This window comes from Mustela putorius, unplaced genomic scaffold, assembly GCF_011764305.1.
Source record: "Mustela putorius furo isolate JIRA1106 unplaced genomic scaffold, ASM1176430v1.1 tig00003972_pilon_pilon_pilon, whole genome shotgun sequence".
In the NCBI taxonomy this organism is placed as follows: Eukaryota; Metazoa; Chordata; class Mammalia; order Carnivora; family Mustelidae; genus Mustela; species Mustela putorius.
Window position 1 is genome coordinate 15,218,370 of NW_025422115.1, and position 17,815 is coordinate 15,236,184.

Below are 17,815 nucleotides of genomic sequence, written 5' to 3' on the forward strand. Positions count from 1 at the left end.
TAAAGCAAAACAGAATAATTGGAATCCCCGATGATGAAGAAAGAGATGGCAGAAGGTATATTGGAACAGATTATAGTGGTGAACTCCCCTACTCTGGGGAAGGGAACAGGCATCAAAATCCAGGAGGCACAGAGAACTCCCCTCAAAATCAATAAAAATAGGTCAACACCCTGACATCTAACAGCAAAACTTACAAATCTCAGAGACAGACAGAAAATCCTGAAAGCAGCTCAGGACACGAGGTCTGTAAGCTACAATGTCAGAAAAATTAGATTGGCAGCAGACCTATCCACAGAGACCTTGCAGGCCAGAAAGGACTGGCATGATATATTCAGGGAACTAAATGAGCAAAACATGCAGCCAAGAATACTTTATCCAGCTAGGCTGTCATTGAAAATAGAAGGAGAGATAAAATGCTTCCAGGACAAACAGAAACTAAAAGAATTTGCAAATCACCAAACCAGCCCTACAAAAAATATTGAAAGGGGTCCTCTAAGCAAAGTGAGAGCCCCAAAGTACCACAGACCAGAAAGGAACAGAGACCATATACAGAAAACGGTCACCTTACAGACAATACCATGGCACTAAATTCATCTCTCTCAATAGTTACCCTGAATGTAAATGGGCTAACTGCCTCAATCAAAAGACACAGGGTATCAGACTGGATAAAAAAGCAAGACCCATCAATATGCTGTCCGCAAGAGACTCCTTCTAGACTCAAAGACACTTCCAGATTCAAAGTGAGGGGGTAAAAACCATTTATGATTAGCACGATGCTAATGGACATCAAAAGAAAGCTGGGCTGGTGACCCTTATCAGACAAATTAGATTTTTAATCAAAGACTGTAGTAAGAGATGAGGAAGGACACTCTAGTATACATAAAGGGTCTATCAACTGTAAATATTCATTGCCCCTAACATGGGAATAGCCAATTATATAAGCCAATTAATAACAAAATCAAAGAAACACATGGACAATAATACAATAACAGGAGGGAACTTTTTTTAAAGATTTTATTTATTTATTTGACAGAGAGAGGCAGCGAGAGCAGGAACACAAGCAAGGGGGGTAGGAGAGGGAAAGCAGGCTTCCCGCTGAGCAGGGAGTCCAATATGGGGCTCCATCCCAGGACCCTGCGATCATGACCTGACCCAAAGGCAGACGCTTAAAAATAGAGAATTGTACACACACACACACGCACACACATATCACATCTTTATCCATTCATCTGTCAACACATATATATGTGTTTGTGTGTATATATATATATACACACACACACTGTGTACACACACACACACACCCCCCACATCTTTATCCATTCATCTGTCAACAGGCATCTAGGCTCTTTCCATAGTTTGGCTCTTGTGGACATTAGTGCTATAACACTGGTGTATAGGTGCACCTTTGGATTACTACATTCATATCTTTGGGGTGATTACCCAGTAGTGCAATTGTTGGGTCATAGGGTAGCTGTATTTTAAACTCGTTGAGGGATCTCCATACTATTTTCCAGAGTGGCTGCACCAGCTTGCATTCCCACCAACTGTGTAGGAGGGTTCCTCTTTCTCTGCGTCCTTGCCTACATCTACTGTTTCCTGACTTGTTAATTTTAGCCATTCTGACTGATGGGAGGTGGTATCTCACTCTGGTTTTGATTTGAGTTTTCCTGATGGCTAGTGATGTGGAACATTTTTCATGTGTCTTTTGGTGATTCGGATGTCTTCTAAGCAGAAATGTCTGTTCATGTCTTCTGTCCATTTCTTAATTGGATTATTTATTCCTTGGGTCTTGAGTTTGACAAGTTCTTCATAGATTTTGGATACTAGTCCTTTATCTGTCATTTGCAGATATCTTCTCCCATTCTGTGGGTTATCTTTTGGTTTTGTTGACTGTTTCCTTTGCTGTGCAAAAGCTTTTGATCTTGATGAAGTCCCAGGAGTTCATTTTTGCCCTTGCTTCCCTTGACTTTGGAGATACATCTAGGAAGAACTTTCTGTGACTGAGTTTGAAGAGGTTGCTGTCTGTGTTATCCTCTAGGATTTTGATCGATTCCTGCTCATATTTAGGTCCTTCATCCATTTTGAGTCTTTTTTTTTTTTTTTTTTTTGTATGGTGAAAGGAAATGGGGAGTTTCAGTCTTCTGCACGTGACTGTCCAATTTTCCCAAAACCATTTGTAGAAGAGACTGTCTTTTTTCTATTGGATCTTCTTTCCTGCTTTGTTGAAGATTAGTTGACCATAGAGATGAGGTTGTATAGCTGAGTTCTCTGTTCTGTTCCATTGATTTATGTATCTGTTCTTGGGCCAATACCATACCGTCTTGATGATTTGTAATACAGCTTGAAGTCTGGGATTTTGATGCCATGAATTTTGGTTTTATCAACATACCTCTGACTGTTGAGGTTCTTTTCTGGTTCCATACAAATTTTAGGATGATTTGTTCCATTTCCATGAAAAAAGTTGATGGTATTTTGATAGCAATTGCATTGACTGTGTAGATTATCTAGATAGCATAGACATTTTCACAATATTTGTTCTTCCAATCCATGAGCATGGAACATTTTTCCATTTCTTGGTGTCTTAATTTCTTTCATGAGTACTCTGTAGTTTTCTGAGTACAAATCCTTTGCCTCTGTAGTTAGATTTATTCCTATGTATCTTACTGTTTTGGGTGCACAATTGTAAATAGAATCAACTCCTTAATTTCTCTTTCTTCTGTCTCGTTGTTGGTGTATAGAAATGCAGCTAATTTTCATGCATTGCTTTTATATAGTGTCACTTTGCTGAATTCCTGTGTGAGTCCTAGCAGTTTTGGTATGTAGTCTTTTGGGTTTTCCACATAAAGTATCATAACATCTGCAAAGAGTGAGAGTTTGACTTGTTCTTTGCCAATTTAGATGCCTTTTATTTCTTTTTGTTGTCTGATTCCTGAGGCTGGTACTTGTAGTACTGTGTTGAACAGCAGTGGTGATAGTGGACATCCCTTCTGTGTTTCTGACCTTAGGGTAAAAGCTCTCAGTTTTCCCCATTGCAAATAATTCACTGTGGGTTTTACATAGATGGCTTTTATGATACTGAAGTATGTACCCTCTATCTCTACACTGTTAAGACTTAATCAAGAAAGAATGCTATACTTTGTCTCAAGAAAGGATGCTATACTTTGTCAAAAGCATTGGTTTTGCATTTGCTTTTACTGTATCAGTTGAGAGGATCATATGGTTTTCATTCTTTCTTTTATTAATGTGGTGTATCATATTGATTAATTTGTGAATGTTGAACCATCTTTGCAGTCCAGGAATAAATCCCACTTGGTCATGAAAAATAATCCTGTTAATGTACTGTTGGATCCTGTTGGCTAGTATCTTGGTGAGAATTTTGGCACCCATGTTCATCAGGGATATTGGTCTGTAATTCTCCTTTTTGGTAGGGTCTTTGATTTTATAATCAAGATAATGCTGGCTTCATAGAGTGTGGACGCTTTCCTTCCATTTCTGTTTTTGGAACAGTTTCAGAAGAATAGATATTCATTCTTCTTTAAATGGTAGAATTTCCCTGGGAAGCCATCTGGCCTTGGGCTCTTGTTTGTTGTGAAATTTTTGATTACTGCTTGAATTTCCTTGTTGGTTATAGGTGCATTGAGGTTTTCTGTTTCTTCTTGTTTCAGTTTTGATAGTTTATATGTCTCTAGGAATGCATCCATTTCTTCCAGATTGCCTAATTTCTTGGCATATAGTTGCTCATATAGGTTCTTATACTTCTTTGTATTTCTTTGATGTTTGTTGTGATGTCTCCTCTTTCATTCATGATTTTATATATTTGGGTCCTTTCTCTCTCTCTCTTTTTTTGATAAGTCTGGTCAGGGATTTACCAAGCTTATTAATTCCTTCAATGGATCAGCTCCTAGTTTCGTTGATCCGTTCTGCTGTTCTTTTGGTTTCTATTTGATTGATTTCTTTTCTGATTTTTATTATTTCTCTTCTAGTTGGTTTAGGCTTTATTTGCTGTTCTTTCTCCAGCTCCGTTAGGTGTAGGGTTAAGTTTGTATTTGAGACCTTTCTTATTTCTTGAGAAAGGCTTGAAGTGCTGAATTCCTCAACCTTCAGACCTCTTTTACTGCATCCCAAAGGCTTTTGAAGAGTTGTGTTTTCATTTTCATTTGTTTCCATGAATTTTAAAAATTCTCCTTTAATTGTCTGGTTGACCCATTCATTCTTTAGTAGGATGCTCTTTGGCCTCCGTGTATCGGAGTTATTTCCAACATTCCTCTTATGACTGAGCTTCACTTTCAAAGCATTGTGGTCCGAAAATATGCAGAGAATAATCCCCATCTTCTGATACTGGTTGAGACCTGATTTGTGACCCAGGATGTGATCCAGTGAGGAGAATGTTCCATGTGTGCTAGAGAAGAATATATGTTCTATAGCTTTGGGAAGGAATGGTCTGAATCTGTCTGTGAAGTCCATCTAGTCCAGTGTGTCATTTAAAGCTCTATTTCCTTGTCAATCTTTTGCTTAGATGATCTGTCCATTGCGGTGAGGGGGGTATTAATGTCCCTGAATGGGGTGCCTGGGTGGCTCACATATTGTGTATACCCAGGGACCTACACAATGGAATATTATGCAGCCATAAAAAATAAAATCCTGCCATTTGCAATGATTAGGGTAGAACTAGAGGGCATTATGCTAAGCAAAGTAAGTCAATCAGAGAAAATTATCATGCAATCTCACGGATATGTGGAATTTGAGAAACATGGCAGAGGATAATAGGGGAAGAAAGGAAAAAATGAAATAAGAAGAAACTAGAGAGGGAGACAAACCACAAGAGACTCTTAATCTCAGGAAACAAACTGAGGGTTCCTAGAGTGAAGGAGGTTGGTACAAACTTGTACCCCTGAAACAAATAATACATTATAGGTTAATAAAAAAAAAAAAGTTGATTCTAGATAGCCTAATAATGCTATTTTTTTTTTTAAATGGGAACCACAGTGAGGTATCACTAATCAGAATGGCTAAAATAAAAACAAATGGAAAAACCAAGTGCTGAATGTAGAGAAACTAAATCACTTATACATTCCTTGTTGGAATATAAAATGGTAAGCCACTACGGAAAACAGTTTAACAATTTCTTTAATAATTCAATACGCTACAATAACTATAGGACTCAGCCACTGTAATCCTGGACATGCAAAAGCAAAACACATGAGAAAGCAAAACACATTTATACAAAAATGTGTACAGAAGCACTCACAGCTTTATTTGTAATAACCAAACACTAGAATCAGGCTGGAAGTCCTTCAAGAAGTGTCTGGTTAAACTGTAGTATATGGTACACCACAGAATAAAAATGAACAAACTAGTCATATAAGTAGATGAATCTCCAGGAATCAGGATGAGTTAAAAATACTAATTCCTAGAAGTTAGAATCCCAAAATGTGGGATCCCATTTATGTAGCAATGCTTTTTGAAATGATAAAACATTAAAAATGCAGGAAAGAGGGGCGCCTGGGTGGCTCAGTGGGTTAAGCCGCTGCCTTTGGCTCAGGTCATGATCTCAGGGTCCTGGATCGAGCCCTGCGTCGGGCTCTCTCCTCAGCGGGGACCCTGCTTCCCTTCCTCTCTCTGCCTGCCTTTCTGCCTACTTGTGATCTCTGTCTGTCAAATAAATAAATAAATAAATAATTCTTTTTAAAAAATGCAGGAAAGATTAGCGGTTGCCAGGAGTTAGGGGAATTGGGTGTTTAAGAGGAGATGGGCATGGTTTGAGAAGACAAGAAGGAGGATTCCTATGTATTTGGAACTTCAGTATCTTCACTGTGGTGGTGGATACACAAACCTACACAGGTGATCAAGTTATGCAGAACTTCATACATATACACAAATGAGTTATAAGAAAAACTGGGAAAATCTAAGTTCTATGGATTTTATCACACTCTCATTGTGATATTACACTACAGTTTTGTAAAACATTATACTGGCGAAGTATATAAGGAATCTTTACTTAATTTCTTACAGCTGCATGTGAACATACAATTTTCTAAAAAAATTCAATTAAAAAAAAAAAAAGCCACAGGAATGGAAGGAAGAGAAAAGAAAAAGGACCTAGTATCAAATTCTGAAGAACTCCAACATGTAGAAGTTAGGTGAACAAGGAGGTACCAGCTAAAGAGACTGAGAGGATGCAGCCAGTGGCCAAGAGAAAAGTGTTTTGATCTTGCTGAGAAATCAGATAATCAAATATAATAAAGCCAGAAAAGGGACACCTGGTTTTACCAACATGGAAATCTCTGTTGGCAACAGTGGTTTGGGAGGAATATTAACTGCTAATGCCAGGGGACAGTGGCTGAAGAGTGAATAGGAAGTGAAGAATGTGATTACATAAACACTGCTGTAAGAGTATAAATGGTGCAGCCACCTTGGGAAAGAGTCAGGCATTTCATCAAAAAGTTCAACAGTTACCAGAGGACCTACTAATTCCACACAGATATATATGAAAGAGAAATTAAGATATCCATGCAGATAAAAACATGCATGTGAATGTTCATAGCAGCATTATACATGATAGAGGCAGAAATAATAAATGTCCACAAATAAATAAAATGTGGTTTAGCCATACAATGGAATATTCATCCATAAAATGGAAGTATTAATATATGTTACAATATACATGAACTTTAAAAACATTTTGCTAAGTGAAAGAAGCCAGCCACAGAAGGCTACATTTCATATTGTTCCACTTACATGAAATTATATTAATTTCCACTTCACATGTACATGAAATATACAAAAACAGGAAAATCCTTAGAGACAGAAAGGAAATTAGTGGTTGTCAGTGGGGTGGGGAGTTTGAGGAGGAAGGACGAATGACTGCTAATGGGTATAGGGTTTCTTTTGGGGAATGAGGAAAATGTTCTGAAATTGGATAGCAGCAATGGTTACAAAACTCTATGAATATATGAAAAAAAACACTGAACTGTACTTTCATAGGGTGAGTTTTGGCGTATGTGAACTGTATCACAATGAAGTTATTATTTTTTTAAAAAAAGGTATGGCTATGATAAGGAATAGAAGAATAATAGCTAGAAGATGGAGAATATAAAATACACGGGACAAAAACTGCTCAATAATCTGATCAGAGTCACTCAGTGGTTAAGCTCTAGCCTGAGTCTGAGATTGCAAAACTCTGTTTTATCAGTCCTTCACATTTTTTAGTTCTTCCCAAGCTAGCCAGTAAATCCTCCTCATCACTTAACAGTTGACTATGAAGACCAAGTCACTCTGATTCTGCTTCACATTACCCCTTCCATTCATATTTCCATTCCCGCTGTACCAATTTAGATTGTCCTCTCTTCACTCTAAGACAGGGCCATCAACTCTCTCTCTCTTTTTTTTTTAAAGATTGATTTATTTGTGAGAGAGAGAGAGAGAGAGAAAGAGGGGCAGCCTACGTAAGCAGGGTTGGGGGAGAGGGAGAGAAAAAGCAAACTCTGCGTTGAGTGCATACAGAGCCAAAGGCAGAGCTTGATCTTATGACCTGAAATCATGACCTGAGCTGAATTCAAGTCCAACACTCAATCCAGTGAGACATTCTGGTGCCCCAAGACAGGGCCTCACCTATTAACTAGTCTTGCATTCTTCCAGGCTTTGTGAACACAATCTATCTTCTACTGTTACCCGTGTTTCTTTCTAAAACATTCTCTTTCCTGTATTTTCCTGTTCCTGAACAAGCTAATAGCTTGCTTACCAGGAAAAAAGAAAATTAACACAAAACACCAAAAAACCCTGTCAACATAATGATAAGATATTTTGTCAGCACAATTTCATACAACTCTTCTATAAGAATTCTATCCACCTTGCATTGTAGCAATGCAATGAGCAGGGAGAAGGAGCCCATGAGATTTTTCTGTGATTATTCCAGGGATCATAGGCTTGTGAGAATCATTCTCAAATATTTCTCTAAGCCATCAGTCACAATTTATATTTGAAAAACATTTGATTTTTTATGATGAAATGTATACAAATAGGGGACATTAAAAACTTCTACTGATAAACAACATAACAGTTCTCAAATGATGGTTCCCATATGAGCAATATCGGCTTCACCTGAGACCATCTTAGAATTGTAGAAATGCATATTCTCAGCTTTTCCCATCCAGACTGAGTGAATCAGTAACCCTGGGGTAAAGCTGAGCATTCTAGGCCTCCCAGCACTTAACTAATCCTCCAAATGATTCTTACATACACTATCAAAAAAAATAGTTACTTAAACTTACCCTCCTGAGAGAACAGGTAACACCACTCGAACAAATGGAGGATCAAATGGAAAGTTATCCTAAAAGGCAAATGGGAAAGTTTAACTAATTTGAAGAAACCCCTTAATACTATATTATTTCAAAGATTTTAAAATAGTCTACAAAGAATGTGTGCATTTATTATCTGATGATGAGGGTCATAAAAGTAAAAATAGTACCAAAAATAAAATGAAGTAAAAACCACAGCAAAAAAAAAAAAAAAAAAAAAAAAAAAGGAAAGAAAGAAAGAAAAAAAAAAAAAAGAAAAAAAATCATGGCCAAACAGTTATAAAAAATATGAAGGGGTGTTCCATTTCCAATAAAACTATATATAGGGACCATTCCAATAATGATACACTAGGTAACTTAGAGCAATCCTCTGGTTGACAATTAGAAGAGGTGGATAGAATTTAACAATTTTAACAATTTTTTTTAAAATTTAACAATTACAGAGCTAAGATCAGGAAGAAAAAGAGAATCCCAGAGAGAGCCAGGCCTCTCCCCCAACCCCCAAACCTTAGGTTTTCTTTCAATTACAGAAGAGGAAGGTAAGAAGTCAAGAAGCTCAGTAGAACACAGACTCACACTTACAGGGCTGGGGAGGTAAAAATTGGAGCTGGGGTCCACCAAGGAGACGCCTTGACAAGTCTCCCACACTTTAGGTTGGGACCCTGAAGGACAAATGACAAATTGACCTAACTGACAAGGAATGAAGTCCAACTTTACAACACCTAAATCCCTGACTGGATTCACTGACCCTGGACTGCTAGTGCCCAAGACAGACAAGGACAAATATAAACCCTCTCTGGAGAAGAATACCATCTAAGGCTTCCAAAATTAGCTAATTTTTCACTTAAAATGTCTATTCCTAAAAATAGGCAGTTACACAAGACTTAAGACAAACATGTCCAGGAAATGAGAAGCAAATGACACAAAAACTGTAAGAGTTCAAGATTAAATAGAGTTAGCAGACATAGCTTTTAAAATAGCTATGCTGAATATGTACAAGCAAAGAAAAGACAAGATTGAAAACCCTGGCAAAGGACTAAAATTATAAAAATGAACCATACAGAAATTCTGAAACTTAGAAATGTAATGACTGAAATCACTAACTTAACAGACGAACTGAACCACAAGTAGAGACTTAGTGGAAGAGAAATTCAGTGTACAGGAAAATAGGCCAAAAGACATCCAGAATGAAGCCAAAAGAAAAAGGTAGAAAATGCAGAAAATGACAAGACACAGGGGAATGTATTAGAAAGGCTTATCATATATAGAGTCCTAAAATGACATAAGAGAATGGGACTGAAGCAATATTTAAAGAGAACGTCTTGAGAATTTTCCAAAATTGAAAGACATCACAAGGTGTAGGCACTATGAATATTTCAACAGAAATAATGGAAGCCCCAATGAGGGAATGGTAAGTTTTTGAGTTGCTAAAAGAAATTTCTAACCTAAAAATCTATACCCAATTCAGATACTTTCAAAAAAATGATTTCACAATAAAGTTGTTTTCTTGTCAGGAGATCCAAGCTAAAGGAAATAAAGAATATTCTTCAGACAGAAGAAATAGGACTCTAGATGGAAATATGAAGAATAAAGACCATGAAAAGAACAAATATGCAATTGTGACTGAATACTGACTAATTACTGAACAATGATGTATAGCTTCTAGGTAAGTACAGAAAATGCATGAAAGCACATTATTTGACAGGGAATCCACATTCTAAGTCTTCTCATTGATGAGGAAAAGGTAAAATACAAATTAAATTTACATTACACTTTGACAAGGATATACACTGTAGCTGCTAGGCAGTTAAGAAGAGTAAGAGAACACCCAAGTACTAAGCTAAAAGAGGTGAGAAACTGGAACAATTAAAAAAAAATCCAAAATATGAGAAAAAGGAGAATGGAATAACAAGAAAAGTAAAAAAGCACTTAGGAGATGGGATTGAAATCCAAATGTCAAATAATATTAAATGCAAATAGACTAACTGTTCTAATTAAAAGACAAAGATCATCAGACTTGATAAAAACATATGAAGAGAAGAGAAAAGAAACCTCAACTAATTCTCAGGCTACAAGAACAATTCTCTTTTTCAAATCCTCAGTCCTAGAAGAAGATTCCCTGAAGAACAGAGATTTTTCTTTTTATGAACTAAATCAACAATGGTAGCCAAGGTGGCCAAGAGCATTAGAGGTTTGTCTCTTGGTGGTCAGGAAGCCAAGAAGGCTGCCCCTCATTTCCCTACAGCAGTTGGGTAAGGAAAAAGCACACTGCCTCTAATAAAGACATGGCAGGAAGTCTAAGAGAAATTACCTTCAATATCTGTGGTCAAATAAAAAGGAAGAACTAATTGTCTCAAACGAATCTGAGGCTAAGGGAGGTAAACAAATATCTGTCTCATCCACTTATTTCCAATAAACACAAAAATATAGTTTGAACCAGAAGAATAAGCAGCTAATTCCAGTAACTTACTTTAACTTCCTACTTCCACCCATCCTCAAATAAGATTCTAAAGAACATATAAACTATGAAAATGCAATTCTAACAGGAAAGGCAGATAAAAAGCATACTTCTAATGGTTAAATCAGATAATCTTAGATTTCTACTGCAAGGGAGAACATACCCACACAAGATGCCAACTTAATGACAATTACTAAACCTACTTTCAAATAAACTGTAGATAAAAGGTGAGCTACTTAACAGATATAATTAAGGGTATAGATGCAAAGCTTAGTAAAGTACAACTTCATTTAATCTCCTACTCTTTAGATCTTTAAATATGTGATCCCAAAAGATAAGCCTTTTTAAATTGATTATACGACCAGGAGAACTACCTTCATTTTAAGTAATTCTTCAGAGTAACTCCTCCACATCAAAACCTAGAGACTCTGCTCAATAAACATAAACTGCACCAAGGAACTCAGTAATTAATATTTTATAGAAATAAGAGTTCCTTAAAGGGTTATCGTGGGGAGGATGAGGATGATTGTTAAAACAGACATTTGAGGGGCACCTGGGTGGCTCAGTGGGTTAAGCCTCTGCCTTCGGCTCAGGTCATGATCTCAGGGTCCTGGGATCAAGCCCCACATGGGGCTCTCTGCTCAGCAGGGAGCCTGCTTCCCCCCTCTCTCTGCCTGCCTCTCTGCCTACTTGTGATATCTCTCTCTCTCTGTGTCAAATAAATAAATAAAATATTTTTTAAAAAAAGACATTTGAGTTATCTGGGTACACTAATGCAGAAACTGAGAATCTCAAGGTTTACAAGGATATCATGAAGTTTTTAATTCAACATCTCTGCCTCTCAAGAAAAGTTTAAAAATGAGGAACATTCTACTCTTGAAAAACTCACTGAATGACTCTACATAGCTATCACTTCCTTTATACTGAGCTGAAAATTGCTTCTTTAAAGTCTGACTTACTAGTTTTCATATCATGCTTTGTGTTAATCAAAAACAAGAACGAGGGGCACCTGGGTGGCTCAGTCAGTTAAGTGTCTGCCTTCAGCTCAGGTCATGATTCCACAGTCCTGGGATCAAGCCCCCATACCAGGCTCCCTGCTCAGCAGGGAGTCTGTTTCTCCCTCTCCCACTGCTGCTCCCCTAGCTTGTGTTTGCTCACTCTCTCTCTCTCTCAAAAAAAAAGAAAATAACAATAACAATAATAATAATAATAAATAATCTAAAAAAAACCATACACATACACATACACAGCCCTTTAAATAGTTAAAAACAAGCTCTCATGAACCCCTATGTTTTTCTCTCTAAATCTAAAATTTAACCAGCTACCAGAGGACATGGAAATCTCTTTCAAATCCTTGCCACTATTTTCTAAATGAACCCAAGTTGTCTAAATAAACCCTTTTTAAAATACTACCTTAGAGTTGGGGGAAATTGGAAGGGGAGGTGAACCATCAGAGACTATGGACTCTGAAAAACAATCTGAAGTGGCAGGGGGTAGGAGGTTGGGGTACCAGGTGGTGGGTATTATAGAGGGCACAGATTGCATGGAGCATTGGGTGTGGTGCAAAAATAATGAATACTGTTATGCTGAAAATAAATAAAAAATAAAATTAAAAAAAATACTACCTCAGAATTCAGTTCAGTAATTCAGACACGGCTTGAAAAACCAGACCACCATTTCCGTAAGAGCATAGCATAATACAGTTTCCAGGCTGCTGATGAATCTAATAGGTCTCCATTCCCTCCTGCCCCTATCCCCAACCTTGTGTTATACTGTATCTCGGGTTCCATTTTCTTACTACTCATGACTTTCAAGTTGTCACCATGCACATCTGAGGCCATAAATACTGTTCATGCTCCTTCCTGTAAATCACTGTTCTGACTCATATCTGCTATCCTCCAATTCTGTGGATCCTGATACTTAATAAGTTGGTAGTTCAGTTTGCCAAGGTCACTTAGTTCAGAGCAATCACATTTTTCTCAGCCCTCTTAAGAAATATTCCAGCCCTAGCAATGGCCCTTCTTTCTGGTATCAGGAGTCATGTTCCAGAAAGATAAATGCAACAGAATTTCAGCCATTTACCTCCCAGATCATCCCCTCCCTGAAGTTCTGCCTAGAGTAGGAAAATATCATGAAAACATTAAGCGCAGCCACAAGTCTTTCAGTTTCCTGGTCAAGATTTCATATTCCCTTAAAGATACCTCTTGAGAAGAAAGTGAGAGGGAAGGGACACACAGGGGGCTTTCAAAGGCCCTGATGGGAAAAAAGACCCTACTTTTTTTTTAGTATAACTGACACAATTTACATCAGTTTCAGGTGTAAGGTTCTATTTCTTAGGCTTGGTATTGGACAAATGGGTATATGACTTAATAAAATTGTTAAGACTGCTGAGTTAAAACATTCCATATATATATATATATATTTTTTTTTTTTTTAAAGCTACTATCCTGGTTTTTCACCATATCAATCAGTAAAAATACAGTCACATTAGCAACTTCAGTAAATATATACTAGACTCACTCTCTAGGAAGACAACCCAAATGACAACCACAAAAGTTTCTACAATAATGAAATATAGGGAAAATACAGACATTTGACATTTTTGTTATTTGAACAATAACAATAATAACTTGAACAAAGTCCAATCATAAATAAGAATATATCAACAAACAAAAATATATACACACAAAAGCTAAGTAAAAAGTTTTCAGAAAATTAGCCTTTTTTAAAGTATATTCTTTCATGTCTTTGCTTTTTTCCTTAAAAACCCCTCATATCTGTCTACTCTCATGTATTCCAGCACATTACTCCTTGCCCAGATCAAAATCAAAGCCCCAACTAGTCTCAGAAATCTATCTTATCCAAACTCTATTCTGATGCGGAGACATAATTATTGTTTTAAAAAAAGATAATCAATTATGCCCCTACCTAAAAACCTCTACTGGTTCTTTACTGTATAAAAGTTAAAATCCCAGACTCTTCATCATGGTCTCTGAAGCAGTATAGACTTCATCACAGACTTCTCCCCAAGAAAAACTGCAGGCTCTTGAAAAACAGGATTATATTTTAGATCCCTCCATGTCCTCAAGCCTTCCAGAGTCCCTAATGCACTGACATCTACCTAACTAAAATAGAAAAAATAGATGTATCTGTAAGGCAATTGCTACATAATTTTTTCTTCCCAATTTAAAAGAACACAGCAAAAAGAAGTTCCATATAATTCAAATACAAAACTCCTTAGAAACACCTGCTTTTTTTTTTTTGAAACAAGAGTTTTAAGAGGAATACATTTATCCTCATTTCATATTACATCATTGCATTTTATCAAAATACCATCGTTATTTTTCAACCTTTACTCTTAACATTCAAAAAAAACTATTAAGGGGCCCCTGGTTGGCTCAGTCCTTAAGCGTCTGCTTTCGGCTCAGGTCATGATCACAGTCCTGGGATTGAGCCCCGTATCCGGGAGACTGCTTCTCCCTCTCCAGCTCCCTGTGCTTGTGTTCCCTCTCTGGCTATCTCTCTCAGTCATAAATGAATAAATAAAATAAAATAAAAACTATTAAATATAACCTATAAATTCAGAAAAGTACATAAAATATAAAGGTAAACCATTATATATTCTAAAATATGCATCCATGTAACCAGCACTCTGGTCAAGAATCAGACTACAGCCAGTTTCCAAGAAATCCCCAGATGTCCCTTTCAGAGTTCACAACTCCCTCCCTCTCACCTAGATGTACACCCTCTCCTCAACTTATGGAAACCATGCCTTTGCTTTTCTTGAACCTACCCAGGTTTGGATCCATAAATCTGTGTTTCTCAGCCTTTCCATTTTTGCTCTACTAAGAAAGCTTTTTAGAAATAGTTCAGAAATTCGGGGCACCTGGCTGGCTCAGTTGGTTGATCGTCTGCCTTCAGCTCAGGTCATGATCTCAGGTTCCTGGGACCAAGCCCCGTGTCAGTCTCTCTGCTCAGCAGGGAGCCTGCTTTCCTCTCTCTCTCTTTGCCTGCTGCTCTGCCTCCTTGTGATCTCTCTCAGTCAAATAAATAAATAAAATCTTTAAAAAATTTTTTTTAAAAAGTATTTTAGAAATTTTTTTTCATCTATCTCTAACACAGACATACTGCATTAACTGTTTACGTAATGTGGTCCCTTAAAGAGCCATAGACCATTGTAATATATAAGAATTTTTTCACTCCAAGGACCAGTTTTCACCTGACTAGTGGGGATACAGCTTCCACTGAGATGCACACCCTAAACAATATAAATTTAGTTTCACCTATTTTTGAGCTCTATATAAAAGAAATTGTAGAAACATGTTTTGGGATCTGGTTTCTTCAGCTCAACACTGTGTTTAAGATTCACCCACATTTTCCTTTTCGTTTTTATATGAACACCACAATTCTCCATTCTAATGGACACTTCGGTTATTTTCTCTTTGGTGCTATTATAAATAACACTGCTCTGAACAGTTTTATATAGGTCTCCTGGTGTACTTAAGTACTGATTTCCTGTGGGGTATACACTATGCAGAGAATTCCTGAACCACAGGGAATGAATACCTTCTACTTGACCAAGTAACAACAAATTGTTTTCCAAAGCAATATAAAAATACACATTCCCATTAGAAACATATGGAATCCGCTTAACATTTTCTTACCTTAAAAGAGAAGTTAAGCAAAATATATTCTATGCCTTCTTTTTCTTTTAAGATCTGAAGATCACTGTGCAAAGGACTATCAGGATCAACCCTAAGAATTACAAAGTAAAAAACAATTCAAATTAAAAAATCAAGAGATTTTTTTCTTACTAACCAGAAAAATGAACCAGTTCAAGAGCTAAAACAGAGTCCCTTGGGTAAGTTTCAAACATAACATTGCTCTATGGTCCCTGGGTAAATAAATCGCAATAGCCTCCGACTCTTTGGGATTAAATGTCCAAAAAGGTCACAGGATTTTACATCCATTCCCATAAGGGATTCAAAGTTAGCAGCCATTCTAAAGGAAAGTCATATGCACATATATTTTCTCAAGAACTCAAAAAGAAAATGTCTCTAAAACTATAATACTAGCCAAGGGATTCAAGGAGAGAAATTTATCACAGACAAGACCAGAAAAAGTGAAATCACTAACAAAATCTAAATCTGTCTATAACTATTCTACATATTCAGGCCTACTTAAGTTCCTCATTCCAAATATAAACTGGTTATCATGGCCAATCAGGTTATTAAGCACACTTTTGTTTCTGTAGTTCCCAATTATCTTACTAACTCCATGAGCCAGTTTATCCCACAGCTGGTCCTTCTTTTCCTCTTTCTGACTTTACTTATTTAAGCCCAAGAAACAGCTTATTTTAACAATCTGAGAACTATTTCTATAGAAACATAGTCTAAAGTTCTAAGTAAAAACCATACCATATAAGGTATCAAAGTAGGGAGAAAAAATTTCCATTGTGATAGTCTATCATTACAAAGACTGGGTAAGCATCTAAGAGTCACTTACTTCTGCAGTTTAACATGCCAGTCATATAAACTGTCATTTATGAGTTCCACTGAATAAATCCCTGTAAAGATATAGAAACGCAGATTTTTTTTTTTTTTTTTTTTTTTTTTTTTTTTTTAAAGAGAGGGGTTGGGGGAAGGCAGAGGGAAAGAGAGGAAATTCCAAGCTGGGCCTGGAGCCTGATGTGGGACTCAATCCTATTACCTAGAGTTCATTCTGGCTCACCAAAATCAAGTGTCAGACGGTTAACCAACTGAGCCCCCCAGGGGCCTCTAGATTATTCTTTATTTGATCTTATAACTACTACTTCAGTATAAATGAACACACTAAGTAACCATCAACATCTTGAAATTTTGCTATTAAAATACAGAACTAAGCTATATAAAGCCATCGATGAAGACGATTCTTTAATGAGTTGAGAAACTGTGCGTAGGAGGGGAAAAAATTACGCAAAATCCTATGTACTTTAACACTTCTCTTTTATGCATATGCAAATATTTCTATAAAAATGGAATCCCTCCACAGAGTTTTATAACCTTCCTTCAACTTTCCAGGGCATCTTTCCAATTTAGTAGATAGGAAAACTATTGTCAATCTTTTTAATAACTCTATGGCAATTTATTTATGGATATACCATAATTTAAACAATTCCACCTATATCTAATTATTAATTTTTAATTTTTTGCTACTACCAACAATGCTATAACAAGCAAGTAATTATTTAACATTTAAAAGTAAACCCATATTTAAATATATAACTGCACTTGATGAGGTTTCTACAGATAAACTTTTAGACTTCTAATATGAAAAACAGGATGCCAAAACTTCTAATAATTCAGAATCAAGTTTGGCTTACCTTGCACTCGAAAGCAGGAAATTTTTTTGCTTTTTATTTTAAGTAGATTCTAATGGTTTAGATTTGGTCACTCAGAATTACTGAGTGGATCACAAAGGTGCCTTTTCAAATATATTAAAATTTGGCTCTTTCCCTTATTTTAGTACAGTTAGAATCTGACAATAAGAGGGAATTTTACTTTAATTAGAGAGGTTTCACAATATTTAAGTCTCATTAAGAAAGAACACTCAAAGTCAAACTATGAAATAAATTAAAAAAAAAACACGTATTTTTGAAGTGATACTATAACTACCAATACAATAAAAGTTGATTTTGTTTTTTAAAAATAAGGAAAAATAATAAAAATCAACTCGGCAACAGTTCTTTGTTCATACAAAAATATATGTATCTTATTTACTTTTCAAAGCAGATATAACTCATACTTTTCCCAGAATCTAAAAATCATGAGTTAATTCCTGTTATCAAGAAGATAAAAAAATCATGAGGTATCCATAAAAACAATTTTCAAAAACCCAAAGAACAAGTAAACTCATCCTATTTTACCTTCCACATCTGTTAATAACTTGATTAAATCTGCATTTCACTTCTCTAAAATAAAGTTAATAACCGTCTCTGTTTCTATCCAGTTATATTAGAACTAAAGTTTACTATCTGAAATTTTGAAAACAGCATAAGGACAACAGAGTAGAGATCCAG

The 17,815-nt window shown here is 36.3% G+C and overlaps 1 protein-coding gene across 6 annotated transcripts in view; it reads right to left on the bottom strand.

Moving 5' to 3' along the window:
* The window catches only part of UBE2Q2 (ubiquitin conjugating enzyme E2 Q2), a 75,850-nt gene that overhangs the window by 27,826 nt on the left and 30,209 nt on the right, over positions 1 to 17,815 (bottom strand). For 4 of the 6 annotated variants that reach the window (XM_045070513.1, XM_004758497.3, XM_004758496.3 and 1 more), the window contains 3 exons: positions 16,264 to 16,324; positions 15,423 to 15,513; positions 8,274 to 8,332 (listed from right to left, as the gene is read on the bottom strand). In XM_045070513.1, coding sequence (XP_044926448.1) covers positions 8,274 to 8,332; positions 15,423 to 15,513; positions 16,264 to 16,324 — 211 coding nt within the window. Of the gene's footprint in view, positions 1 to 8,273; positions 8,333 to 8,882; positions 8,963 to 15,422; positions 15,514 to 16,263; positions 16,325 to 17,815 lie in introns of all 6 variants that reach the window. The other 2 variants (XR_199899.3, XM_045070512.1) reach the window with 2 other exon arrangements.